The sequence below is a fragment of the Trichoderma aggressivum genome, assembly GCF_033847375.1.
Source record: "Trichoderma aggressivum f. europaeum strain CBS 100526 chromosome Unknown scaffold_019, whole genome shotgun sequence".
Classification (NCBI taxonomy): domain Eukaryota; kingdom Fungi; phylum Ascomycota; class Sordariomycetes; order Hypocreales; family Hypocreaceae; genus Trichoderma; species Trichoderma aggressivum.
This window is the reverse complement of record NW_026946385.1, coordinates 206,864-232,331: the sequence shown is the minus strand read 5'-3', so window position 1 is coordinate 232,331 and position 25,468 is coordinate 206,864. Positions and strand designations below refer to the sequence as shown.

Sequence of the window (25,468 nt, the reverse complement as noted above, 5' to 3'; positions counted from 1 at the left end):
GAACACGACATATGTCTACCGCACTGTGATGACTTTGAAGAGCAGCCTCTACAATATTGACAACTTAACCAAGTGACTTTTTAACGTTCAAGCTAACGGTACGTTTAGAAACGTGAATTCTTGTACAAGTAAACTGGGACCAACTACGCACATCGACCTGTCGTCATTCGCGCTCTAAATAAACGCCTCTCGCGCAACTTGCCTGGGCATTGAGGGGTTGCTGCCTGCATGGTATTTTAGCGGATGTGAAACTTTGCCCCCATGATAAAGCATGATATAATGCATATAGAGTCTGGATATACCAGGTTGTTTTCAATTGTGACGACACGAGCAGCTTTGCAATCAAGATCCTCATTTTCAATACAGACTTAGTCTTCATACTTCACAATGCCTTCATTCATTTTCCTTATGAAGGCCAATGTCATGGCTGAAGCCCCACCGGCAGAAATTCCTCCAGAGGTCTTCGAGTCAATGAACAAGTATAATGAAGAACTGAACGATGCGGGAATCTTACTTGACGCTCAAGGCCTCCGACCAACTTCGGTTGATAGCTATCGATTGACGTACTCCACTGATAATCCGCCGGAAGTCGTTCCAGGACCGTTCAACGTCGCTGCAGAAACTCATGTTTGTGGCTGGTGGATGGTCCATACCAAGGATGCGGAAGAGGCCCTCGGCTGGGCTAAGAAGATTCCGATGCAATCAGGGGAGATTGTCGTTCGACGGATTGGATGTGTGGATGAGTTGGGCGATGGTTTCACAAAGCAGTTACGAGAACGGGAAGCAAAGTTACGGGTTCAGGTGGCGAAAAGAGTGTTGGAACTTGCACAAAAGGATAATGATTCTATTTAAGGGAGATGTGACTTTATTATTAGTAGTAGGATGAGATATCATGGAATTTATTGTGCAAAGGGAGTGGCTGGTCGAATTCGTGAGTTGACTATCCCGAGTCCTAGCGACTACTACCTGGGTGTCTGGCTACCAGGGATCTCTGACGAGAGTGCAATCTCATTGTCTGTTGCCTCTACTATGGCCATATTATCACTCCACGATATTTTACATGGATATAAATATTTCGAGTCATATTCTGCCAACTAGTTGAACCCACTAAGTGGTATGAAGTTAAGAGATACTATTTCTATCCTAAACTATGTACATGCTAACGGCTTTCTGGAAATCACATCTCATCGTGCTTCTTAATAGTCTGTTGAACTGGCAATCACCTTCCATTCCTGGCAGACATCAATTGCCGACTGTGCTGACTTGGTGATTTCCTCAATGGCATCCTGTCCCAAAGGCAGGAATTCTGGCAGTTCCTTGCCCTGGGCTACGCCGCTAGAGGTGACGACGTCGTAAATGACTTGAGCTCCCTTTACGGGGTCACCAGGCTGCTTGTTGGCCTCGCGAGCGATGCCCTGCTTGACTGCTTCGCTGATCTCTCTATAATCGGCGATGCCGTCGCTTCCGTTTGACGTTCTGAAGTTGCCGTCCTGTTTCAGCAGTTCCGTTCGGAAGCGGCCGGGCTCTACGAGCAGATGCTTGATGCCCAGAGGCTTAACTTCGCTGGCGAGACCGAAACTGAGCCACCGCAGAGCAGCCTTGGATGCGTTGTATATGCTAGCCGCGGGGTGAGCGAACCATGCCGCCATTGATCCGATGGTCACCAAGGTGCCAGATCTCTTGCTTCTTAGGTGAGGAAGAATGGCGCGGTAGACGTTGAGAGCACCAAAGACGTTGGTATGAAACTGCGCGTATGTGTCCTCTGGTGTGAGATCCTCGAGGATGCCGGTGTGAACGTAAGCTGCGCAGTTGACGACAATGTCGATGGGGCCATGAACTTTGACAATGGCATCAACATCGGCTTTGATCTGGTCTAGTGGCTCATTCTGGTCGAGACGAGCGACTTGGATGTTCCTGTCTGAGATGTTTTGAGCTCTAGTCAGAGAGCGCGTTGTGGCAATAACCTTGTTGCCCTGCTTTGCGGCGATGATGGCGAGGTGCAGGCCAAGGCCGGACGAAGCACCAGTGATGAGCCAAGTTTGAGGTGCCATTGTCGCTATAAAGATGAGGATTCTTGGTAAGTTGATGATGTGAACAGCTGCTCCTTCTCTTGTCGTTTGGTCGATCGCAGAAGATTCACATACCATATCGCAAGGACATTGCCTTTCTTTTATACCTGAAGTTTCAAGCCACCTCATACCTCATACAGCCTCTTTCTCCTCATCTCCTCATCACCCGACCATCTCGATAGTCTGGCTTTGGTATGACTCAATTCACATCGCTGTTACATCTTAGTTCCTCCACATTTCGAGGGAATCTTCTCTTCTTGAAGCAATCCGTGGATGTTTGCCTTGATTTATTTGTCTCGATGGACCGACCCGAGAGCGGACGGGAGCGGACTCGAGCGGACTCGAGCGGATAGCGGATTCCTCGACCGAAAACTCGGCGATTACTACGCAAAAATCCGGGGCCACCACATGCGGAGATAAAATCTGAGCCCACAGTGGCGGTTAGATTTCCCGCGGGTTCAGCCCGAGTTTGAGCTCCGTTTACTGGAGATATTGAGAAGAGCCTTGAACGGGGAACATCTATAAAGGGCAATAATTGGAGTAAACTATATAAAGCACGTTAAAGTACGGCCGTAGGTGGTTTTGCCACCCCATGAGAAAACGTTGCAGACTGTCCCGTTTCCCTCTGTAAGTCGATTCCGCTTCACCGGGCTAACATTCTGCAGCTTTGGCGCGAGCAAATTGCTTGACGAATTCGTCCACGCCTTGTGCTCCCTCTACCCGGTATTTATCATTAATTATGAATGTCGGTACAGCTGTGACACCCATTCTCGTTGCTTCGTTGACCTCTTCCTCCACTTCTCTCCTCCCATTGTCGCCAAGGAGCCATTCCTTTGCCTCCGTGGGATCTAGCCCTCCTCTCTCGGCGGCCTTGATGAGGTCGTCCATGCTAGTGATATCGCCGCCTTCTTCAAAGAATACTTTCATGATCTCATTCACCACCTTATTCTCCATTTCATTGCCCTTTGTCCTGCCCAGTTGAACAAGCCGGTGAGAATCTCTAGTATTGCCGATCCGACCTTGAAACGTAAAGTTCAAGCCGTTCTCGGCGCCCGTCTGCGCCAGCCGTTCGTGGATTGCGTCGACCCGACTGAAGCTTCCAAACTTCTGTGCGACGTGTTCTCGCACCGGTACCGATTCAAAGGATGCGTGAGGCTCGAGGTAGAAGGCATGCCAGGAGATGGTAAAAGTGTCGGTTTCGCCTTTTGGAGTGGCATTGCGGTACGCAGAGATGGCTCGATCTAGGCGTGCTTTGCCCAAGAAGCAAAAGGGACAGACATTGTCGGAGATGATTTTGATGGTAAAGTTCGTCATTACGACTGACTACTGACAGATTCCGACAAATTGAGTAGTGATACAGAACTCGGATGGGATGAAGGGGAGGGAGAGAACGAGGAGACGAGCGGAGAGTCATATATGTGACACAGAAGGTGGGTATAGCTTTAGTCATGGCACAATAATAGTCTAACATTGTCTTTAAAGTAGATAACACAATTCAGGCGAGGATTGTCCATAGAAATTGGTTACAGAGTCTCTAAAAGTTGGGTGTTGCTAGTGTAAATGCGATACCGCAACTCGGCGCGCAGTTTACCAACACCCGTTTGGAGATTCCCGACTTGTTCATGCCTGTATTTGCAAAACCCAACAGAAAAGAAAGTACTTCTACAAGATTGGAAAACATGTTATTTAAACTAGGGCATGGCAATGATATTGCGAAGAAATTAAAAGTGCGTTCACTGCTGAATAAGCCGGAGACTTTCATCTCGGGAGGAATGTGGGATGAACTGGGATGAACGCAATCGAAAGGAATCACAACCCGGCTTACGTATCCAGCAAACTAAATGGTACGAGTACATTGACAAAAGAGGAACCAGCTGTAACACCAGAAATTCGCCTTGTTTCTTTTGGGAAAGGCAGCGGAATGAGTGACGACGGGGATCCAGAATCCCAAGACCTCTTTACCCGTTTTGGCCACCGCGCGGTGAAGCTGTCGCAAGGGACATTGATGAGGCGACGTTTGAAGGCGACGAATAAAAGAATTTATGGAGGGATAATAGGAGAGCTTAGAAATCGACATGATACGGGGTGAGATGATGCCAGATGGAAGGGTTGAGAATTGTTGTGTCTTCCATGCTATATAAGTCAAGAGATTCCTGTAAACTTGGAACTAAAACATCCTCAAGTCAAACATTGTTATAAACACAGATCCAGCATTCTCACAACAACATTCTCAACAACACTAAAACTGCAATCATGTCAAAGGTTATTGCAGTCGCTGGCGGCACAGGTAGCGTTGGTCGCACCATCGTTGAAGAGTTGAAAAAGTCCCCTCTGTACGATGTCATCGTCTTGGCTCGCAAGGTAAGTGAGAAACACACAAGACTGCTGATGTCGTTATCAAAACTAAGGCCAGAATAAAGGTTCCAGAGGTGAACGATGAAGAAGCACCCGTTATTGCAGTCGACTACAACAATGTCGATGAAACTGCACAAAAGCTGGCCAGTCACAAAGTAGACGTCGTCATCTCCACTATCAGCGTGGTTGATGAAATCGCAGGGGTTTGCCAAGTCAACCTGGTCAAGGCAGCCAGTAAATCTGGCGTCATCAAAAGATTCATTACCAGCGAATGGGGTACTCCTCATACTAAAGTGTGAGTGTAGCCTTGTTCTTCCATCTCTTTCTGAATTTATATGTATATACATACTGACCTTCTTCCTGCAACCTAGCTCTCCTATATATCAGATTCGGGAAAATACCGTCATAGAGCTTCGCAAGACCGACTTGGAATGGACTCGAGTTGCTAACGGCTACTTCATGGACTACTACGGTATGCCTCATGTCAAGACGTACCTGAAGCCTTTGTTCTTCGTGTTGGACCAGCCGAACAAGACCGCTGCCATCCCTGGCACAGGAGATGAGGTCCTTTCTTTTACCTACACTTTTGACGTGGCAAAGTTTGTTGTCGCATTTCTTGGTTTGCCCAAGTGGGAGGAGATTACCTACTGCTACGGTGAAAATTCAACATTCAACAAGCTTCTTGCACTTGCTGAAGAAGCCCAGGGTATGCTATTCCATTTCATATCTCACCCAAGTCGAGAGAGTGCTAACTAGTTTCCAGGCACCAAGTTCAAAGTAACGTTTGATTCTCCCGAAAAACTGGCAAAGGGAGAGATTACGGAGTTGCCTTCTCACCCTGACTTGTATGCATACTTTCCGAAGCCAGCACTTCAAGCCTTGTTCTCGCTTTTCTCCACGTGGATCCTCGATGGCAGCCTCATCGCTCCAGCAGACAAGAGCCTGAACGCCAAATTTCCCGAGATCAAGACCACCAAGTTGGCCGAAATCGTTGGTGCCTGGAAGGGACATTAAGACAGACGAAACAGCGGCAATGGCCAGTCATATTAGCATTAGATAAGTAGAGGTATTGAGCTTAGTATACGGAAGCAATAAGTGAAATCCCAGTTTTCCACATCTCTCCCCCCACGAGTGAGCCAAACTTGCTCCATAATCCTCAGCGCTTCAAAGAGCGTGCCAAATGCCGACAAATTCCCCATTCTGGAAGCAATTCTTCGGAAAGTTTCTTCTTGGTCAGTGGAGGCAAGGCATCCAACGACACAAAACGGCCAAGCGAGGCTGCGTAAAATTCCCGGGGAATAAGTCTTATCGAGGAGTTGGATAGCGGATGCGACATTTTCTTGTATAATCTGGTGCTGTTCTTGCCACCCGGAAGTAGTAACAAACAGGTAAAGAACCGTTGCATGTGCCCATATCAAACTATACGAGGTGGGATCAATCGTTTGCGATATAGCTTCAGGGTTAGAATAAGCCTGAAAGGAACCCATTTTAGCCACAGGCTTTCCCGGGTTATTCTTGAGGTTGGTTATCCCATGCTGGAGTTTTTCAGCTATCCTGTTGCCTTCAACGAGCAAATCGTCGCGAAATACTCGTCCCTGCTTTTTGCCTTCTACTAAGGAAGCAATATCGGCAATCAAGAGGAGAATCCAGCTTTTGCAGCCTACGGAATCTTCCAAGTCTAACAATAGGCGACGCGAGTCCGCTGGCTCGCATCCGTCATTAATCAGGAGTGAATGATAGTCCCGCAACATTGGAGCATCTCCAAGAATCGTTGCAGAGATGATGTCTGCAAATATGATGACAGCGGCGTAAAACATGAAAGCACCCTGAGCTGGATTGAAAATTCTGTGTGACGAACTCACCGCTGACCATCCAGTTTTCCGCATTCCGTCCAATACCGAGTCGAGATCCATTCCGCCATCTTGAGGGCCGTATTGCTCAAATATCTCTTTAAAAAGAGACACTGCGGCGTTAAGATGGATACCCCATTCATTGGTTGCTGAAATGTTTGTCTCAAACACCAGAAGCTGTACAACACCTTCCATGAGGTGCGCCTTTTCTTCGGCCGAAGCAAGTTCTCCACACGCTGCCAGATCTTCTATTCCTTGTTTCATAGCCTTGATTGCGGTATCGACATGAGCTATGAGTTTCCCTTCAACGAGTCCTTTACATACTTCGTGCTCTCCATTTGCGATGTCCGTCATGATCAAGATAAAAAAGTATGTGCTGAAGCCCATAGCCGTATGGAAGAGTGGCATGCTCTTTCTGAGTGTTGCCAGCAGCCAGCCGCGTCCTCCTTTAAAAATGGAGGGGCGGTAGAATGGGAACAGGAAAGGGAAAACGTAGTCCAAAAACGTAATCTCGAGATCAGTGTCAATATCGTTGCTGATTCCGAGTAGAGCAGGGTTGTCGGAAAGACTTTCAGACTGGCCGCTTCCAGCTGGTGACAAGCCAATCTTGGAACATCCATAGCAAGATAGTTCCGTGAGAGCTCCCTCCTGGGCTTGAATATTGTGCTTGGGCTGACTCTTTTTGACCACGCGACCAGCTGCAGTTGAGTCCATCTTTGGCTTCCTCACCCTTCCGAGCGGCAGGACTTTTATATAACTCTTTTCGCGACGGCATTCTGCTTTTTCTTTGATCTGCGCTTTGATTCGATCCGCGAATTGATCTCGTTCGAGATCATTATCAACCCAGCTTGGACGGTTGTTGCCATTGTAGCACGTAATGTCAAGTGAATGACAGGCGCTGCAGGTGGGCCGTTTTCTGTCGCATTTCTTCTTGCGAACCCGACAAGTCCAGCATGTTTCGGTAGATGAGCGGCTCATTGAAGAGATTGAACAAACAAGAGCATGTTTAGTATGACAGTATTCGATAGTATGTTTTCACAGTAGTCAATAGCTGTCAGCGACTCCCTCACTTTAAAGAGACACTCGCTTAAGAAGAAGCAAAGAAGATCATCAGAAAGGGAAACGTCAGCTGCACCAAAACGTATGTCCGCGCGGTCTCCCTTCTAGGTTTAGCTGGTTTTCAGTCTGTGAAGCCCTACACCCGGAACTCCGCGATCCTTCTCTTGTCCAACGAAAAGGGTTAGACAGTTGACGAGAAGAGCATGAGAGAGAAGCTTATTCGATTGGAAACTAAAGATGCATTTTCAGATCCTAGTGACCCAGTTTAGCGGAGTTCGGATCTCTCCGCTGGTGGATTTCGTACATGAGGATCAACTCAACGCGGAAAAAGACGTCTCTCGGAGCTTATTATGTGATTAATCCCTAAACACCATCACCCCCACATCTCGCTGTTACCCTATTCTCGCTTTGAACAGACAAAAAAATCGGTCAAAACCTGAATCGAGAATGCTGTTATTATTAAGAGAGCCGGTGATAAGTCAGAACATTAGAAATGCCATGGATAATAGCGAGAGTTATTCATGAGTGATATAGAGTACTGAATACAAGACGTGTAACCGTATAAAGCATGTAAATATCTCAGTGAAAGGTGGCTTTCGGATTCGAATCAACAAGATACTAAACAGACACCGAGTTCTACATCAAAAACTTTACCACCAACGTGATAGCATCAATTAGCCAAGATGCCTTCCTTCTCTAGCAACTTTGCCAACAAGCACGTCCTTATTACAGGTAATAAACGCCATCGACTCAAATCTCTTGCTATATTGACACCCTATTCTAGGTGGATCAAAAGGAATCGGTAGATCGATTGCTGAAGCCTTTTTGACCGAAGGCGCCAATGTCTCATTTTGTGCTCGCACGATTCGGGGAGATGAATTCTCACTCTTCAAGGGCGCCACCAATGGTGCGCGTGCTGTCGGCTCGGCCGTTGATATTGGAAACCCCGAAGAGATCAAATCTTGGGTAGAGCGAGCAGCTAAAGAGTTTGGCCGCATTGATTCAGTTATTGCCAATGGTAAGTCATAATGAATACAACCTTCGGTCCCCAAGTTGTACCCAATTTCATTACTGATTGGCATTTTCTCTTCAAAACAGCATCTCCTCTGATTGGGGAAGCAACTCCTGAAGCTTGGGAGAATAGCTTCCGTGCAGACATCTTGGGCTTGGTCACCTTGATCGACGCATCGACACCATTTCTCGAAGAGAGGGTAAAGGCTTCAGAGAATGCATCTCTTGTCGTCATCAGCTCGATGGCGGGTTTTGAAGCACGGCACCCCATTGCAGGCTCTCCTTATTCGACCTTTAAGAGAGCCCAAGCCGTACTGGCTAAAGACTATGCCCGCAAGCTTGGTGCTCTGGGCATTCGAATTAACTCCATTGCCCCGGGATCCATTGAGAACCCCAACATTACGCTGCCAGATGGTACGGTTCGGCTGAGTCAGTATCAAATTGTGAAGAGAGACAATTATCCGTTTTACAAGTCTCTTCTTGATGCTGTTCCGCTTGCGCGAACGGGTGTCCCAGAAGAGGTTGCCAATACAGTTATTTTTCTCGCCAGCGGGCTCGCTAGCTACATCAACGGAGCCAATATTGTGGTTGATGGAGGCATGTCCCTCTTTTTCTAATAGGAGATGACGATATATACACATTGGGGAGGTCTATCAAAAGCATCCTGTTAGATTAGATACACATAATCGATAGTAATGCACATACGATATTGGACAAATTTGACTAAGAGCGATCTTTTATTTGCAGAACGCGGAATTCCTGTACATATCATGCTAACAGGGTCCTCCCCATCATGAACGGAATAAATTTTCAACATGACTTTTGATAGATATGCAGCGTAATCCCCCAATCGACGTCCTTGTAGTTCTCCAGTATTCCTCTACCACGGGATTTCCAGTCCGTCGTATTGGTTTACGCCTTCGTTGTGCTCCCAGCCTGGAACATGTATGTTGTAAAATTTTCCATTGTAACTTGCATCAGCTTTATTCACAATGTCCCATGTTGCCTTGGCTCCCGTCTCAACGTCAAGGTCGGCCATGTCGCCACCCATGGTAGTTTTCAGCCACTGCATCTGAAGGTTAGAAAATGAAGTAGGGTGAGAGTGCTTAGGAGCCACTTACGCCGGGGGATATTGTCAAAAATGTAAATCCATCCTTCTCATATTCAATGGCGTATTGGACCGTCATCATGTTCATTGCAGACTTTGTGATTTTGTATGCATATGAAGGCGAAAAGGAGTACCGGTTTGCCCATGCAATTGAGCCTGCAGATGATGATCTTGGAAAATGTCAGCCAAGAAATGAGAGTGTGCACTCTATACAAGTCTTCTCACATCATGACAATCTTCTTTTGCTTTCCTTGTTGTAACAAAGGAATGAATGTAGCAGTAACCCTGTGTGTTGAAGCGACGTTGACGTTGAATTCCTGTAGCATTTCTTCGGCTGCCATGTTGCGAATGCCTTGTGGATAATTTCCGCTCATCTGAGATATCCATCTGTTAGTACAGACTAGAGTAAGTGCAATTCAAAAGCATTCATACTCACAGCAACGTTATTGATCAAGATATCTAACCCTTCGCCTCCAAGCTTCCCCTCCACCTCAACCGCGGCACGCTTAACGCTTGCCGCGTCGACAACTTCGCATTCGACATTAATGACTCGTCCGCCAGCGGTCTCGATGACTTTTCGTAAATCTTGCGACGGGCTTCCTCTTGTAGTAACGAATACCTTGGAGATAGTCGATACTGGTAGTGTTGCCAGCAAACGAACAAGCCCGAGCCCAAGCCCACGCCCACCTCCGGTTACTAAAACACTCGCCATTCTGTGACGGTGGAATATATTCAACAAAGAAATATGCTGTAAAACTCCTTGCTCAATAAGTAAATTTCATCCGTCAAATGGTCTCAACGTGCAGGTACCTATATATACATCTCGGATTCTAGCGGAGATAGGGCGTTAGGTAGCCTCGAACGGTACGGAGCTAGATGATGCACCATAGTTCTATCTCCGACAAAGTCCTTTGTAGGATTGAACAGCGGTATTTAGTGAAAGAGGAGTATAATACAGGAGGGGGTATCGTCCAGGGATTATTTGGCTATCTAACTGGTCATGTCCGGCAAGTTGTACAAAAGTAGAGACTCATAACATCATCATGGAGCTGCACCAATTTACATTTCTCCAATGATGCCACCTGCACATTTTTCAATCATTACATTTCTTTTAGAGCGTACGTACTGTTTGTTAATATTGTTTCTATGAAACGCGGAAGTAGGTGAAGAAGTGGGAGGATCATTGACGCTGATGGGCATCCAAGTGCGTATTCGCTCTCCATATGTGCCAAGATCCATGGATCTGCTCTTCATCGTAAACGCCAATAACAATTCAGCGCTAATCCTATCACCCGGCTAAATTGGCCAACAGTGTATACGTACTAGTAGCCAAACACTTGTCGAATGATATGCTGAATGGCACCAAAGGTTGGGATGATAAGAAATTACATATACTATATGCATGTTGCGGAAAACATCTAGGTGAGATAAACGGAAAACTTTCGATCCTTTAGTAAGTCTTTCTCTTTCATGGAAAGATTCGTAGCTGCTGCGCTCTCTATCTTTCTAGCTCTTGGCATTTCGTCGTACTTATATAAGGAAAAGCTTGGTAGTACAAGCACGACTTTTGTCTAATTGCATGAGCGTGGTTGAATGTCATGATAAAAGCATGCTTCTAATTTATTACCCTGGTCTATATGCACATGTCCAACGCCATACCCAGTCTACCCGATGCGCTGTCGCTGTTTTCTCCGAACCCATACCTCCTGTTCTGCGGAACCCGAAACCGTGTCTGCTGATGTATCCGAGTCCTTTACTTCGCGCAACTGGGTTTCCCAAAGCCCAAGCTGATAGTTTCCACGGTCTCCTGAGCCAGTAAACAGATCAAATGACCAGTCATGTTTTGGACACGTCAATCCTGCACTCAAGACGACGCCGAAATCCTCAATGTCAAAAGGGGTGGCTTGCGAGAGGGGATAAGACGAATGAGGGCATTTCTTTATACAAAAGTCATTATGGGCGTTTCCACACGAATGACCATTTACACTTGTGCTGGGACTTACATGATCAACGGCGTGGAATTTCCCTCTGTACTTGAATACAAGAACTTGGTCTTTTAAACCCTTCACATCAGAACCCTCCAAATCTCCATCCTGTCCAATAAAGACCTCTGCTCTTTGAGAGCTGTCTTCTCTGGGCACCTGAAAGACTTTGCATCCCGGTCTAAGCTCTTCACTACACGCTCTGTATTTTGCCAAGTTGTTGTCATCGAGCCCCGAGTCGGGAAACGACGAGGCCAGACCGACGGAGAACCATTCAGCGCCTAGCCGAGATGGAGCCTCGAAGAAGCTCATATCCAAGCCCGGGATATGGCAGTCGAAGCTTCAAGTCTGACGGCAGATGCGTGATGATTCTGGCATACCAGATTTCAATGTGAGGCATCACCGAAAATTGGCGCGACAACGGAGTCTCAAGCGGGATTAGATAATCGAATTCACAAAATTACCGTCGGATACATTTTCACGTGACTGATTACATGAGCCAAAAGCCAACAAGGTCCCCTGAAAGTTGAATCGGGAGGCTCGTAGATAACAGCGTGACAGTTGCGCGTTATCATGTCTTCATTTCACTCCATATTAATCCACCACTCAGAATCGGCGGGTTTCTCGTTTCCTTTGATGGTTTATATCCGCGAATGCAACGTTTGCTAATGCAGGAACATGTACGGAGTAGAAGCTTCACAAAACCCAGCGCGACTACACAAAATGTTATGCCAGTCATGACTCGTAATCTTCGAGACGCGTGCTATTTTCCATTCAAGTATCACAATTCCGTTGCAATTGGAGAATTCCATCCTATTCCCTACATGTAGTAGCCCTCAAATTGCTTGGACATGTGTTTTACACGGAGAATCAGACTGACAAGTGACGTATGGTCTCACCTTCACAAGGGTTCAATCTTGGCTTCATGTTAGCTGCCGCGCTAGCAGTCGAGCATCGGCTTTTGTATGCTTTTAAGCATCCATAGCTTCTCTCCAGCTTTCCGCATAAACCTGTCAACCTGTTCATGATCTCCGTCGTCTCGGTGACGGATGGATGGAGGCGCGAATCAAGCTGCAGTTGCTACTACAAAACTGGCTTCCTTCTCCGTCCAAATCTTCATCTAATCGACGGCAATTCGGCATGCTTGTTTACGCTAAAACACGATGGACGGCTTACCATTCACGACATTGTCAATCACACGTGCCAGAGATCAACGCATTGAATTCATCTGCAACGGCCCACTAGACAAATCACCAACAGTAAGCCCTAGCGCGCGAAGCGAGGATCAATTGAGCCCCATCGCAAGGTATCAAAGAGTCGTCAAAAGTCCATTGGAATCATGGAGACTCAACATGTGGAATCAGAACTATTTGATGCGTGACTTTGACTAGCTAATGCAAAGTGATTCGTACTATTAGATGAATCCAATTCCCCAATAGCATCAAGTCCGAAAACAACGTGCCTCTTGTTCTTTGCGATTTCTTTCTTCATACAAATTATTTTTCCGGCGACATCGGACGATGCCCATAACGACAAGGTTTTCCGTTTCTGGAAAGTGTCTAACATGATGCTTTCGGACTTTGATTCGGAAGCATCCGTGGAAAAATTCAGCGGCGTGCAAGGACAAGCCATTCAAGCATGGTATGAAGCATCTTTGCCCTAAAAGCTCTTGGGCAAAGCGAAAAGAGAAGGTGAAAAAGGTGGCTTCGTTTATACGGATCGACAGGCCGGGCAGCTGTCCTTCCTATTCGAGCTCATCGTACGGGTGGATTTTCCGTCGGTGAGAAGCGATAGTGCAGCGTTTCTTCGTATCTTGTGTCGCGTTGAGAGGAGATATAAAAGCATCGATCGGTATTGCTAAGTTTGATCCATTTCTTGGCATCTCAATTCATCCTTCATCTCAAACTTACCAACATCATCTGCCGTCATCATGGGTTTCGCCAAGGCCGTTCCTCTTCTGCTGCTCGCCGCCAAAACTGCTCTGGCAAACACCCCCATTGCTGTCAGCGACTTTACCAATAATGGAGGCCTAGCTGCTGCCATGGCCGCCGCGCCCATGTGGTACATGGCTTCAGGTACTTGCATGCCCTCGGCTGCTGAAGATGGCCAAGGCAACCAGACCAACGGCGTGGATTCGGACAACTGCAACATCAACGCGCTGGCAAACGGATGCCCTCAACAGCCTCCCTGGCAAGGGGCGAACACGTTTTATGGTAATGTGGCCGGAGAACCATTCGCCACAATCCCTACGTATTGGGCATCGACTTTCTGTAATGGAGACTCCTCTGGCTCTGATCCCTCATACCGCATCATTTACTATGTGTACTTCAAGAAGGACACCGGCCACAAGAGCGACTGGGAGGGCATCGTCGTGAGATTCACCAGCCCGGATGGAGGCAGCACCTATGTTCGCGAATCAGTCATCATGGAGCAAGGTCCGTCCCATTGATACGCACATCGATACCCATTCGCCTTTGTACCAATGCTGACCTTGTTGTAGATGGTAACCACGTCCACATCAGCTGGTCTGATGTCAACGATACCTTCCAGGGGTAAGTTACCGATCCAAAACCGTGAAATGACGAGCCAACTGCTAACTCTATGCTTGTAGCTTAGACGACTGGCAGGCGTTTTCTCAGAAGAACCTCGACCACGGCAAGTTCTACTTTGGCAAATTCCACCACTCAGTTCACCAAGACTGGTACACCGCAGCCTTCAAGAACACTTGCCCTCCTCTCTCAGCTGACGACTACCGCAACTCGGACTACCAATTCTGGGCGGCGAACAACCTGCGTCCTGTGTCGGTCCTGAACCCCAACTGGGTCTGGGGCAAGGCCGATTCACCCGCCAACCAAAACATCTGCTCTTACTAAAATGTCATATTTGGCGGATGTCGAATCATGAGCGCAAATAATTTTGAAAGAAAGAAAGTCATGATGTATGAAGGATATGCGTGGAAATGTAATTGAGAATGTAAAAAATAGAAGGATGGTAGTCTATCTATACTAAGAGCGAACAAGAGAGGAGTTATACCCACCAATTGCATTTCCTTCCGAGTGACCTTGCCAATGTTAGTGAAAAAAGAAATGCACCAAAACTTAGATGGTCATCATGTCCTCGTCTCGCTTGCATTCTGTAAGTCCTATCGAGACGCAACCTCACGACACCTCATCACAGTGGTTTGGTCGGAAAGCTAGCCATTTTGAGCTGTATGCAAAGTTGAGCATACGAATCCATCCTTAGGGCCTACGATTGGTGGGTAGCTGACTCGGAAAACTAACCTCATTAGCAACGCTGACAAGATTGAGACTCGAATCGGCTACAGACGTAAAGCCTATAGAGTCCTGAAGAATAGAATCGCAGATGTGATTGATGCTTAAAGGGAAATTTCTGCTGACCTTGCAACTAGCCCTTTTCAGTTACGCTCAACGCGATACATCTTCAATTGAAGTCGGGGTTCAGACAAGTTTTGCATTCCAGCGGACAATCGCGAATTCCGTAGAAATGGGAGTCACAAGGAGTGAGTCAACCAGCATATATAAGAAGCTCATTTGTACGATAGAAATGTAAGTCTGTTCTTCAATGTAGAGAATTCAACACATATTTAACCAAAAAAAATTACATTCTCTTCGTTACAATGGCCACTGTTCTTGTTACCGGCGGCTCAGGCTATGTAGCCTCTCACCTAATCTTGAAGCTGCTACAAGATGGCTACACCGTCCGAACCACACTTCGAAGCCTTTCCAAGGAGCGGAATGTCAGATCAGTATTACAAAAAGCCGGCGCAGGAAATATGGATCGCCTGTCATTTCATGCTGCCGATTTGACTCAGGATAAAGGCTGGGATGAAGCTATCCAAGGCTGCACTTACGTCCACCACGTCGCATCACCATTTCCCGGAGGGGAACCAAAAGACGAAAATGAGTTAATCATCCCAGCAAGAGAGGGAACTCTACGAGTCTTAAAGGCAGCTCGAAACGCTCATGTTAAAAGAGTAGTATTCACATCCTCCTTTGCCACAATCGGATACGGAGGCAAGGACCGGCTGGAGCCATACACTGAAGAAGACTGGTCCGTGTTGGATGGCCTACCAGCATATCACAAAAGCAAGACTCTGGCGGAAAAGGCTGCCTGGGAGTTCATCGAAACTGAAGGAGGAGATCTGGAGCTCAGCGTCGTCAACCCAGTTGGCATATTCGGCCCTGTTCTGAGCAACGACATGTCATCGTCCATTACACTCATCTTGAAACTCATGGACGGAAGCATTGGCAAATGCCCTCGAACATATTTCAACATCGTGGACGTCCGTGATCTGGCCGATCTACATATCCGGGCTATGCTCGACCCTGCGGCAAAAGGTGAACGCTTCATTGCAAGTAGTGACGGCAAACCCATGGCACTATTCGACGTTGCCCGGACTATTTCCCAAGGTCGTCCCGAAAAGGCAAAAAAGGTTCCAACAGGCGAAATGCCTTCATGGGTGGTTCGGATTGCCGGTATCTTTAGCCCTACCGCTCGGCAGGTTGTGCCAGTTCTCGACGTTATAAGAGCACTCAGGAATGAAAAGTCGAAGAAAACACTTGGATGGACGCCTAGAACGCCACAGCAGACCATCCTTGATACGGTGGATAGCCTGATTGAGCATGGTATTGTATAGTCGGAAATATTGCCTGGTATTTGTGTGGGGAGGACAAGATTTCACATAGTAATTCCTTTTTGTATTTTCTTTTGTGTTTTAAAAGTCGTTCCTAATATTTCTCATTCAGGGTGTGGAACTTTGTGTACCCCTGGTTTTCTACATGTATTTATCTGCTACTAACTAACTATCATACATTAACTATCGAAGTCACGCGGTATGCCGTTTCTTCTAGGGCGTAATCGCAAATTGAACCATGCTGTGTAGAGTGCTGCAATGGCACTATTAATCTGTCTGTCGAACTAAGCAAAGATTTTCGTCTGCTACTCATAAAAGCAATCTCCTAACCACGGCCCCCTGCCCAGCTATTTTCTCCCGATTCGCGTGTAATTATCCACTGATACATACGAGACCTCCCGAAATTCATTCATCTCCAATCAAGCCAAATTCCTCATCCGCCGACTCCTCGCCTTCATCTCCATGCTCACTCCCACCTTCCATATCCTCGGGGCTAAAAGCCTCGTTAGATTTATACTGCTTCTTTCGATCTTCAACTTGATCCTTGAGGACTTTGGCTTGTTGTCTCTTGGACTTGTCCGACTTCACAGCCGTGATATACCTCTCGAGCATTTCCTCCATTTTGCGTGGTAAAACTTTCTCTCCGCAAGTGAGCCATCTCTCGAGTTATTCCAAGCTCATGTCCTGAGTCATTTCCAGCATAGCAACCATAAGAAATCCGTCGTTTTCTGTCCAATACTGCTCGCGATCCGTCTTCATCACCAGCCTAGCAAGGGCAGAGCAAGAGTGTCCCAACTTCACAACTTGCTTTGTGTAGTATACCATCTCAGGACTATCACGGTCATGGAATACAATCCAAGCGTAGCGATTGAACGGCTGGTTCATATACGCCTTCATTAATTCGAAGATGACAACCTCGCGGAGTGCTCCAGAGATCCAGCGAGGTAGACTTGCCTCAGCAGACAATTGCTGAGACCATTTGGTAAGTAGAACTCTTTCCTGATGATCATGGAAAGAGTACTTGATCTTCAAGTTGTGCCACTTCACAGCATTCTTCTGTCCCAAGCGATTCAATTGGCCATGGATTTGCAGCATAGTCTTTGCGTCAAAGGGCATGTTGACCAAAACGCCTTTGCAACAAGCCGTGTGCAAATTCACACCCGAACTCATTATGTTTATGTTGGCAATAAACACCTGAGCTTCTGAACTAGGATCACAAAAAAGTCGAACCGCCTCAATTTTGGCATCTGGCTTGTCAGCGGATCTGATAGTCAACGTGTGAAAGCCCACCATTTTCATAGCAGCAAACATGAGCCTAAAGATACAAGGTTAGTATGAGCTGAGAATGGTATCAAGGTGGTAGATTCGCTCTTCTATCAATGGGATACGCTCATTGATGCAAGAGTGACATGGAACGGGATGCTTACTGCTGTATCCATCGCGTGTCTACGTACAACACAATTCGCTCCTTGTCCTGTAGGACGTATCTGTACGCGAGTTCCAGGCAACGAGAGAGAATAGGACTGGTTGCACACAACCAGTACAGCCATCCACTGCGACCCATCGGAGAATTCACATCGGGATCCAGGCGAGTGAGCGAGAAGAAATAGTCAAGACCAGCGTTTTGGTCGAATGAAAGTAGCTTCTGAAGATGTTCTACGCCGACAGCTTGGCCTTTGCCATTATCGCTGCTGCCATCGTGATGCTGTAGCTGCGAGTTAGGCAGGGTCTTCCAATCACGGAACGCGGTAATGGCATTCTCAATTGTCGTCACATCGGCGCCAAAGATGTCTTCGACATTACGGCAAATAATGCTGGAAGTTCGATAGTCATAGGCAACCAAGATACCCTGACGGTAGGCCGAGAAGTTGATCAAATCTTCGTGCTGCGTGCTACTGATGCTCCCCTGTCCCGAAGTGAAGATTTCATCCGCAGGGCTAGGGAGAAATGAATGAGTCGCGCAGAGTTTTCCGTGGTCTCGGAGGTAGCTTTGACAGTTGCTGTCAAAGTTGAGTTCCTCAGTAGCAATGGTCATAGGGAGCAGGTCGGCCCTGGGGTAACATACCACTCCATCTGGGAGCACCAGGCGAGATCTGAGAGAACGTTGGAGTGCCAGAAGTCTCAGGATAACCGATACGACATTCTGTCCAAACGAGCACGACCATTCAGCCTTCCCACCGGCCACTTCCACAATAACTGGGTTCAGCTGCCATATCTTGACGCCGGTTCGCTTGTAAAATGCCTCCATTTCGTTCCATGATTTCGATGGGTATTTTGCTTTGAACTCGGTGGTAAAAATACCTCGGGTGGAGGTGCCGTCTTCCCATTGATTCTCGTTGTACGGGTCATAGTTAGTTCGCCAGAGGCCCTGGATGCTCCCATAGTCGGCATATTCAGCGACTGCTTCGATTCCAATCTTTTCCCACAGGAGGACCAATGGTGACATGATGTCATGTAAACTATTCACCAGTGGCGTACCCGTCACCTAAACGAGATTGCGCCAGTCCAAGAGCTTGAATATATGTTGTAAACGCCAGATACCTTTCGCGCGATGTGTGCCTGATCCACAACAAGGAATCCCCAACGAATTTGCCAAGGTCTTTATTTCGGAGCTGATACTCGACAAGAATACCGTCAGGAGTCCTCTGGTCGCCCTGAGCAAGTATTTCAAACCTTTTACCCTTCAAGTCGGGTTCATCCTTGTAGTATGTGCGAATTCGTTTGGTTTGCTTGTGCACTGATCAATGTTGGGCCACCTCATCGTCGTCAGAGTCGTCTGACTCATCTTCAGAAGAAGTGTCATGGGTAGCATTGGAAACACTATTCTTCTCTGTCCTCTGTCGCTTAGGCGTCGGGCCACCTTGCTCACGATCAACGAAGACAAACCTTTGTTCCAGCCTCAGAGTTTCTCTCCGATGGAGGGTCGAATAGGTAGTCAAGATGACGGTTTTTGCGGACTAGTCGCCAATTAGTATAGTAGAGAAGCGCGAGGGGTCAATACACGCTTGAAGGAATGAGGGAGGCATTTAAGAAAGAGTGAAACACGAAAGAGTTCAACTTACCATTGGGTTAGTAGGAGACAGCTTCTGAAGAAAGCCGAGGAAGTCCTTTTGTTCCAGGATCTGACCACCACTGAATTTTCGAGACTGTGATTTCGTAGAATAATAGAGCAGAATATTAAGCCGTGGAAAGTTGTCTTTGAACTCGGCGTGAGTCTGTGTACGGTTTGGACTGGATTCACCACCAATGTCGGAAAATACACAGCTTGATCTCCATCTGGATTGGCAGTTGCCTTTGCTTCAATATCTCGAGCGTTGCATTCCACCATTGCTGCGAACACCTTTGTCTTCCCAAGGCCCGTTTCATTGCATAACAGAACATGGCTAATCGAATCAAGCTTGTCAAAAATAACACCCAAATCTATGATCCAGTTAGTAATGTGTCTATGAGAGTCATTACACTTGGGTAAAAGGAGACAAACCGGCAATTTGGTGAGGTTTCAGTGGCTGATTGTTGGCGATGTCTTTGTAGACTCGCATCTCAGGCCACGAGATGTCGAACCTCTTGCACACTTCCAAGAGATCAGTGTCTTCAGGAGGCGGGTTTCCGTTCAAAACCATCTCTAAGGCGTGAGCTCGCCGCATGTTGTCAAGTAGTCCCTGTTCTTGGTCAGGGTGGGTGGCGATGAATTCCTGTACTGCAAGGGATGAGGCACCCTGAGTTGAAACCTCAAGCATCTTTCGCTCTTCGGCCAAGGACGTAAAGGATGTGGTGTGTTGCAATACCCTTTTTAAAATCTCATTTGGATCTTTCCAGCCGAAATGATTTCTCAACTTGCGAAATAGGAGTTCCTATTCCTCTTTCGTCATGTTGTCGAGTAGTTCATACATTGGTTTGTTGTCCGTGAGGTCGGCTGCGCCGCGGTAATGGCGCCGCCAGGTTTGTCGGCTAGAAACGTACTCAATATAAAGTGTTCGCAAATCCAAGTTCCGATTGTCAAATATGACGTTGGCACGGCTCTTGGAGTTCGTGCAAGGGGTTTGCTGTGGCGTCGTCAGCGCGTCGGCGGCCTCCTCGGCCGTCTCCAAATCTTCGGTGTGAATGGTCTGCGCAATAATGTTGCTTTCTGAGAGCAGATTATCGAGCAGCCTGGTAGTGGCTCGTTGCATTGCACTCAAGTTGGTCTCTCCATCCAGGGTCGGCTTCTTTGTCAGGACATCGAAATAACCCAAAAATTGGCCTCGTGCCTGGGGTCCTCGCTTCGAGTTGAGATTGTGACCTGACGAGCGCCTATAATCGGTTAGAGATATAAGCAAAACTGATCGGTGCAAATCTTCAAGGCTGAAGATGCCCGCGAAAGTGCGGCAATCTCCGCCGTGGCCCGGGGGTGTAGGATACCGCCGGATGTATTGATCGCTGTCGCGTTTGTAAACGATGTCCTTATTCCATTTATTCGGTGCGAATAGGAGGATCTGGATTGCATGAGCCAGAGTTGTCGCCGTCACATTAATGAAGTCTTCTTCGTCCTCTCTCTTCGTAATCATGCTGCGTGTAATCGGTAGAAACATGGGAAATGGCAAAAAGGTTACAATCTTGTCAATCATCAACTTGAGCTGACTGTTGGTGCAATATGATCTCACCAAGTCGGCTGGCTTGACCATGTTGTGTATCTTGTTCTTTGAGAGTGTTTGGACGGAGGATCGTATTTCGTTGAACACTGCGAGCATCTCCTCGGGAAGTTTGCTCATAACGTCGAACAGTTCGGCATCGGACTGGGGAAGCAGAGACTTTGCTCGTTCAATGTCAAACTGGTGGTACCCCGACGTCAATCCTGATGGAATAATATCGCGAACTGTTCAAAGTCAGCACTTGTAGAACAAGAAAGGAAAACGAAAGAAAGAAGAGAAAAAATAAAGAAGGGGGGGGGGGGGGCGGTTGATAGTATTCGAAGAGGACCAAAGGCGTTGAAATTCACCGGCTCAATGGTGACACCACACTAGGGGTCAGATGCACTCACCAATAGTGTCCGTGAAGTTGAAGTTGGCGAGGGCAGCGTTGGTTCTGAAACCGTTGTATCTAGCCAGCTCGGAGATCATCTTGGGAGTGGTCTCCCACTGGTGAAGAACCTGAACGCCGGTGACATGGCCCAAGGCACGCCACTTAGCAGCGTTCCGAGTGATGGCAGCTGCTTCATTTGGCGTAGCGATCGCGGTATCTGCAACAGAGTAGTCAATCGCCTCGGGTTCTAGGCGCCATTCTAGCAAAGTGTTTTGGCGGAGAATCGGATCGAAGTTGATGGGTGCCGCTCCGGTGGTTTTGCTTGCCTTCGCAGGCTTGGGTTTATTTGTGATTCAACGTGAGCTTTTAATAATCAACCATTTAAAAAGATTGTAGGTGTTTTTACAGCGCTGTCTCGGCATGATGTGGACTTGCCACAATGTGGCAAGAGAGAGGAAGGGTCGAAGAGAGTTGAAGAAAGAAGAAAGATGGAAGAGGTTGAGGTTGGGCAGGAGACGTTTATGGGGGTGGAGCTGCACGTGATTTATTATGCGAGTTGTGAGAGAATGTAGAATTTTTCATTATTGCGATAGTGAAATGGCGATATTGGTTTCAATTTTTGAAAATGCCGTTTGCACGTGATGTATAAAGTGAGAATGGTGGTGAACGGTGATGAGGTTGAGATCGTAAGTGCCATTGAGGCGGGTAGGCGGTTCACTGAAAACCTGGGACTCTGTAAATGAGTTATATACGAAAATCTACAGTGTGGTATGAGTTTATCAGTCATGGTAGTCTTGTAATTAGATCCGAAGTCTGTTCTAATTTTGCTCTAAGCTGAATGTTAATCTTTGAGAAGCTGGACACTCTGGGCCATGTTCTCTTGAGCAATAAAGAGGGTTTAGGGAAGACCAGGGTTTTATCTATTACTACTCACTACTGTCTGCTACTAATTGCTTCTTTTTAGCTCATTGTATACTCTTAAAGGGTGCTTGACAGGAACCATCGCCATGATTAAGTGCCAAACCTGGGAACTAGAGACCAAGCTTTCGTCGCTGTCTAACGGAGAGAGTAATGACATCTTCTTTCAGTCCTCTTAGTACAATCTATCAGACAGCAGCTGTCTTACTATCTTAATATATTATACTATAACTAGTTAAGCTGGTAAACTCGGCCGGGCCAAGGTTGTACTCAAGAAGGATTTCATCAGGATATTGTAGAAGTTGTCCAGCTCTAGGTCTCTGGTAGTATTTGTTGATTCATTTATAGACTGTATATCCTATCATCATAACCGTAAATAACACGCTGCAAACCCGCGAATAGATTAGGACTGAACAGCGATTTATCTTCCTGGACCGTGAGCAGGGGCTTCGTGTGAAGTCGCGCGCAAAGACTACTACTGCTCCGCCAAGAGGCCCCCTTGGCAATCTTAACAACACTTTCCGCAACAACGTCTTAATTGTAGAAGATCCGGATCTAGATTATTTACAGTCGGATTCGGATAACGATTGCACACCGGAGCAGATGCTCCAGTTTCAGTCTAGACGAAAGGAGGCCAGCGGCAAACTTTAAAAAAGAATATTATAAAGACAATTATAAGTTAAAGAAAAAGAGGATTTACTTCTTACCTACAAATAGCTATACTTCTGTAGATAGTAATTTTGTTGAGTATAAGTCTGTGACGTCCTTGCTAAGATTTAAATTTGCCCTTTTAGTTGTTACTAATAAGGCATACACCGCTCGCCGAGCTAGTGGTATTTATAACTACCTTTTCCGCCTGCTTAACTATAATCGCCTGGTTTAGGTTATAAGTACTTTATTAATAGGAAGTCTATAGGATATTATTACACTATTATCTTTTATTTAGCACTAACTTAACTTTTAGGGCACTAAGGGGAAATACATAATTAGATATACGCAGGACCTTTGGGATAAGAACTATAACATAATTATTAATACATGACCTAATAGGAGCTAGACAAAATATCTTTTCTAAAAGGTTTATAAGAGATTATTTATTAAAAGGTCGAGGGTAGATGTAAAAGTTTAATAACCGGGCTGTGTTAAGATTTAGCAAATCCTCCTGGCATTAGTAAAGAGCTATGGGAGTAACGCAAAGTTGTTAAGCAAATTTTGCTAAAAAGTTATATCGGTGATACTGAAAATCGTAACCCTCTACTAAACGTTGCGCTTCCGCCTTATATTACCAGATGGCCAGATTTCATATCCTGGAACGTATCTCCTCCCCACGGAGGAACTCAGTCTCGACGGCATACTTCGTGCCCATGGCAAGAACAAAAACCCAAGATTGCTTCCACCGGCTCTTTAATTTAACCTCGCTATTATATATTATTTTAAACCCTCTACAAGCCTGCCATATCATATCCCAACTATCTTCCAGCTGATAGTTATAATATATTAATTTATTGTATTCGTGTCCGATGGGTCCTTCAGCCATAAATTCCAGAGTAATGCAAGGTATGCGAGCAGGTATATAATAAAGCTCCAACGGAGAATGTTATATACCTGCTGGCATACCGATTGCGTTATGAACTTGCTAATAGGACCCTAATCGGATACGAGTACTATAAATATATTATGATAGCTATTAGTTGGAAGTTGGCTGCGGTATGACATAATTGGTTTATAAAGAGTTTCAAATAATATAAGATAGCTAGATTAAATCAAATAGCTGGTGGAAGCGCTGTATTACTTGTTAAGGGGAACTAACAGGTTAGTTTTAATGAGGAAAATATTACTACAGTGCCAGGTCTTCTGGCTGTTTAAATAGTACTCCTTCTTAAGAGAATCGGATATTTTAAGAAATATCTCCACGTATGCCTTTCTCAGCATGTTGTCACAAGACCGACTATATTCAAGGGCCTCGTCCAACGGCGAAGGCGTGACCATTGCACGAGCCCTATATGAACCTAAACACCACACTAGGGCCATCGAAAAGGCGGTAAACCTGTATCCTCAGGGCCGCGCTTCAGTTGGTGCGTTACGGTAAAAACATCTTCATTCCAGTCAGACTATAACATGAAGTAATTGGAACATGATAATATGAAGAACCCTATGCTGGCCCGTACACTCGAGCTTTGTCATAGATATGTGCATTAGGAGGCAATCAAGCTGGGGCTATGCGTCCTCCCTTACCGCAAAGCTTATCCCGATCTCCAACAATACGCCCTATTACACTGAGCATGATGACTACCTGGCTGCCGCAATGTTGGATCTGGTCACTAGTCAACCCTTGGAAATGTTTGAGCAGTGGCCCCTGCTGACCGGGAACCAGCTTCGTGTGGTGCTTGGACCGAGGCTCATGAAGCTCAGTGAGGAGGCCAAAAATTCTAAGAGAGAGGACGCGCAATTTCACCATCGCAGAATGAAAGAGCGCCAGGATGCCCCAGAAGAGGAGATCGAGATTCCAGATGACTACAACTCCGACGACGAGACGGCGTCAAACGAGGACCTCGATTTCGCTTCTGACACCGCTGACGCCCCTGAAGGGCGGAACGCTATGGCTCAACAGAACACTAATACTGCATCCACTGAGCCAGACACTGTTAGCTGCGGAAGAGCCCAAGGTTGCTCCCACCGAGGAAGCTATCACTGCCCCTGAAGGAGAGGTCAATGCGGCTCAAGGAGAGGAGGTCGATGGTGTTGAAGAAGGAAACGCCTATTCGGCATCCCAACTCTGCTATCCAATATCTCGTGTCGCAAATGATATCGAGCGCTAACGGTAGAAGAGTAGCTAAAAAGAGTAGCTATAGTGGTAGATGCCAGAAGAACACAGTAGTAGTAGAAGATACTAGAAAAGTGTAGCAATGGTAGTAGAGACTAGACCAATATAGCCATAGGAGCAGAAAGAAGTAATAGTAGCATACCTTTACTAAAGGAACTCAACTGGATATTTGCAAGTTACTATCAAGGTAAATGCCTAGAGTAACGTAATGAACAAACGGCTTTCCGGTTCCAATGCCCAAACTCCACCCAACGGCTGGGTCGCTGGATACATGTAGCTACTTCCTTGAAAAAGGGGGTGCCTCAGATATAACCCCCTCCAACCAGGAGGCCCTTGAGTCAAAGATTCGGCTTCAGAGTGGAAAGTTGGGGATATATATAATTTGCTTTTCACTATATTTCCAGTCAGAACCTTTGTTATCAGGATGGAAGCTTAGATATTGAGGTCAGCGATGTTTCCTTTGAGAATTCAGGTTTGAACAGGAAAGTTCTCTTGATTAGTTATTTATTTCGCATATGATGGTTGTAGGTAGAGAGACGTACCTTAGCGGCACTGTCGGTGAGCACAAAGCCTCGACACTACATCGCGCTATTAGTCAGTCAATTACTTAGAGTCAACCAATCGGTTTATACCATCTTTG

At 46.5% G+C, this 25,468-nt stretch overlaps 12 protein-coding genes across 12 annotated transcripts; 6 read left to right on the top strand and 6 right to left on the bottom strand.

Annotated features, from left to right (window-relative positions):
• Positions 1–387: 387 nt before the first annotated feature.
• Positions 388–852, top strand: Triagg1_5445 (uncharacterized protein; the record flags this gene model as incomplete). The annotated part of the gene is made up of 1 exon (XM_062899960.1): positions 388–852. The coding sequence occupies one exon, from the start codon at positions 388–390 to the stop codon at positions 850–852; it is 465 nt and encodes a 154-aa protein (XP_062755566.1).
• A 344-nt stretch (positions 853–1,196) lies between these two features.
• On the bottom strand, positions 1,197–2,051 carry Triagg1_5444 (uncharacterized protein; the record flags this gene model as incomplete). The annotated part of the gene is made up of 1 exon (XM_062899959.1): positions 1,197–2,051. One exon carries the CDS (start codon positions 2,049–2,051, stop codon positions 1,197–1,199), a length of 855 nt encoding a protein of 284 aa, XP_062755565.1.
• Positions 2,052–2,720: 669 nt separating this feature from the next.
• On the bottom strand, positions 2,721–3,383 carry Triagg1_5443 (uncharacterized protein; the record flags this gene model as incomplete). The annotated part of the gene is made up of 1 exon (XM_062899958.1): positions 2,721–3,383. The coding sequence occupies one exon, from the start codon at positions 3,381–3,383 to the stop codon at positions 2,721–2,723; it is 663 nt and encodes a 220-aa protein (XP_062755564.1).
• Positions 3,384–4,322: 939 nt separating this feature from the next.
• Positions 4,323–5,438, top strand: Triagg1_5442 (uncharacterized protein; the record flags this gene model as incomplete). The annotated part of the gene is made up of 4 exons (XM_062899957.1): positions 4,323–4,430; positions 4,490–4,719; positions 4,796–5,130; positions 5,188–5,438. The coding sequence occupies 4 exons, from the start codon at positions 4,323–4,325 to the stop codon at positions 5,436–5,438; spliced, it is 924 nt and encodes a 307-aa protein (XP_062755563.1).
• Positions 5,439–5,476: 38 nt separating this feature from the next.
• Triagg1_5441 (transcriptional regulator family: Fungal Specific TF) lies at positions 5,477–7,252 on the bottom strand (the record flags this gene model as incomplete). Its single annotated transcript, XM_062899956.1, has 1 exon — positions 5,477–7,252. The coding sequence occupies one exon, from the start codon at positions 7,250–7,252 to the stop codon at positions 5,477–5,479; it is 1,776 nt and encodes a 591-aa protein (XP_062755562.1).
• A 764-nt stretch (positions 7,253–8,016) lies between these two features.
• Triagg1_5440 (uncharacterized protein) lies at positions 8,017–8,961 on the top strand (the record flags this gene model as incomplete). Its single annotated transcript, XM_062899955.1, has 3 exons — positions 8,017–8,065; positions 8,118–8,351; positions 8,432–8,961. The coding sequence occupies 3 exons, from the start codon at positions 8,017–8,019 to the stop codon at positions 8,959–8,961; spliced, it is 813 nt and encodes a 270-aa protein (XP_062755561.1).
• A 263-nt stretch (positions 8,962–9,224) lies between these two features.
• Positions 9,225–10,164, bottom strand: Triagg1_5439 (uncharacterized protein; the record flags this gene model as incomplete). The annotated part of the gene is made up of 4 exons (XM_062899954.1): positions 9,225–9,410; positions 9,466–9,622; positions 9,678–9,826; positions 9,889–10,164. The coding sequence occupies 4 exons, from the start codon at positions 10,162–10,164 to the stop codon at positions 9,225–9,227; spliced, it is 768 nt and encodes a 255-aa protein (XP_062755560.1).
• A 952-nt stretch (positions 10,165–11,116) lies between these two features.
• On the bottom strand, positions 11,117–11,746 carry Triagg1_5438 (uncharacterized protein; the record flags this gene model as incomplete). The annotated part of the gene is made up of 2 exons (XM_062899952.1): positions 11,117–11,389; positions 11,456–11,746. 2 exons carry the CDS (start codon positions 11,744–11,746, stop codon positions 11,117–11,119), a joined length of 564 nt encoding a protein of 187 aa, XP_062755559.1.
• A 1,618-nt stretch (positions 11,747–13,364) lies between these two features.
• Positions 13,365–14,307, top strand: Triagg1_5437 (uncharacterized protein; the record flags this gene model as incomplete). The annotated part of the gene is made up of 3 exons (XM_062899951.1): positions 13,365–13,869; positions 13,935–13,986; positions 14,046–14,307. 3 exons carry the CDS (start codon positions 13,365–13,367, stop codon positions 14,305–14,307), a joined length of 819 nt encoding a protein of 272 aa, XP_062755558.1.
• Positions 14,308–15,071: 764 nt separating this feature from the next.
• Triagg1_5436 (uncharacterized protein) lies at positions 15,072–16,091 on the top strand (the record flags this gene model as incomplete). The annotated part of the gene is made up of 1 exon (XM_062899950.1): positions 15,072–16,091. One exon carries the CDS (start codon positions 15,072–15,074, stop codon positions 16,089–16,091), a length of 1,020 nt encoding a protein of 339 aa, XP_062755557.1.
• A 402-nt stretch (positions 16,092–16,493) lies between these two features.
• On the bottom strand, positions 16,494–16,709 carry Triagg1_5435 (uncharacterized protein; the record flags this gene model as incomplete). Its single annotated transcript, XM_062899949.1, has 1 exon — positions 16,494–16,709. One exon carries the CDS (start codon positions 16,707–16,709, stop codon positions 16,494–16,496), a length of 216 nt encoding a protein of 71 aa, XP_062755556.1.
• A 7,483-nt stretch (positions 16,710–24,192) lies between these two features.
• Positions 24,193–24,823, top strand: Triagg1_5434 (uncharacterized protein; the record flags this gene model as incomplete). Its single annotated transcript, XM_062899948.1, has 2 exons — positions 24,193–24,542; positions 24,616–24,823. The coding sequence occupies 2 exons, from the start codon at positions 24,193–24,195 to the stop codon at positions 24,821–24,823; spliced, it is 558 nt and encodes a 185-aa protein (XP_062755555.1).
• Positions 24,824–25,468: the final 645 nt, after the last annotated feature.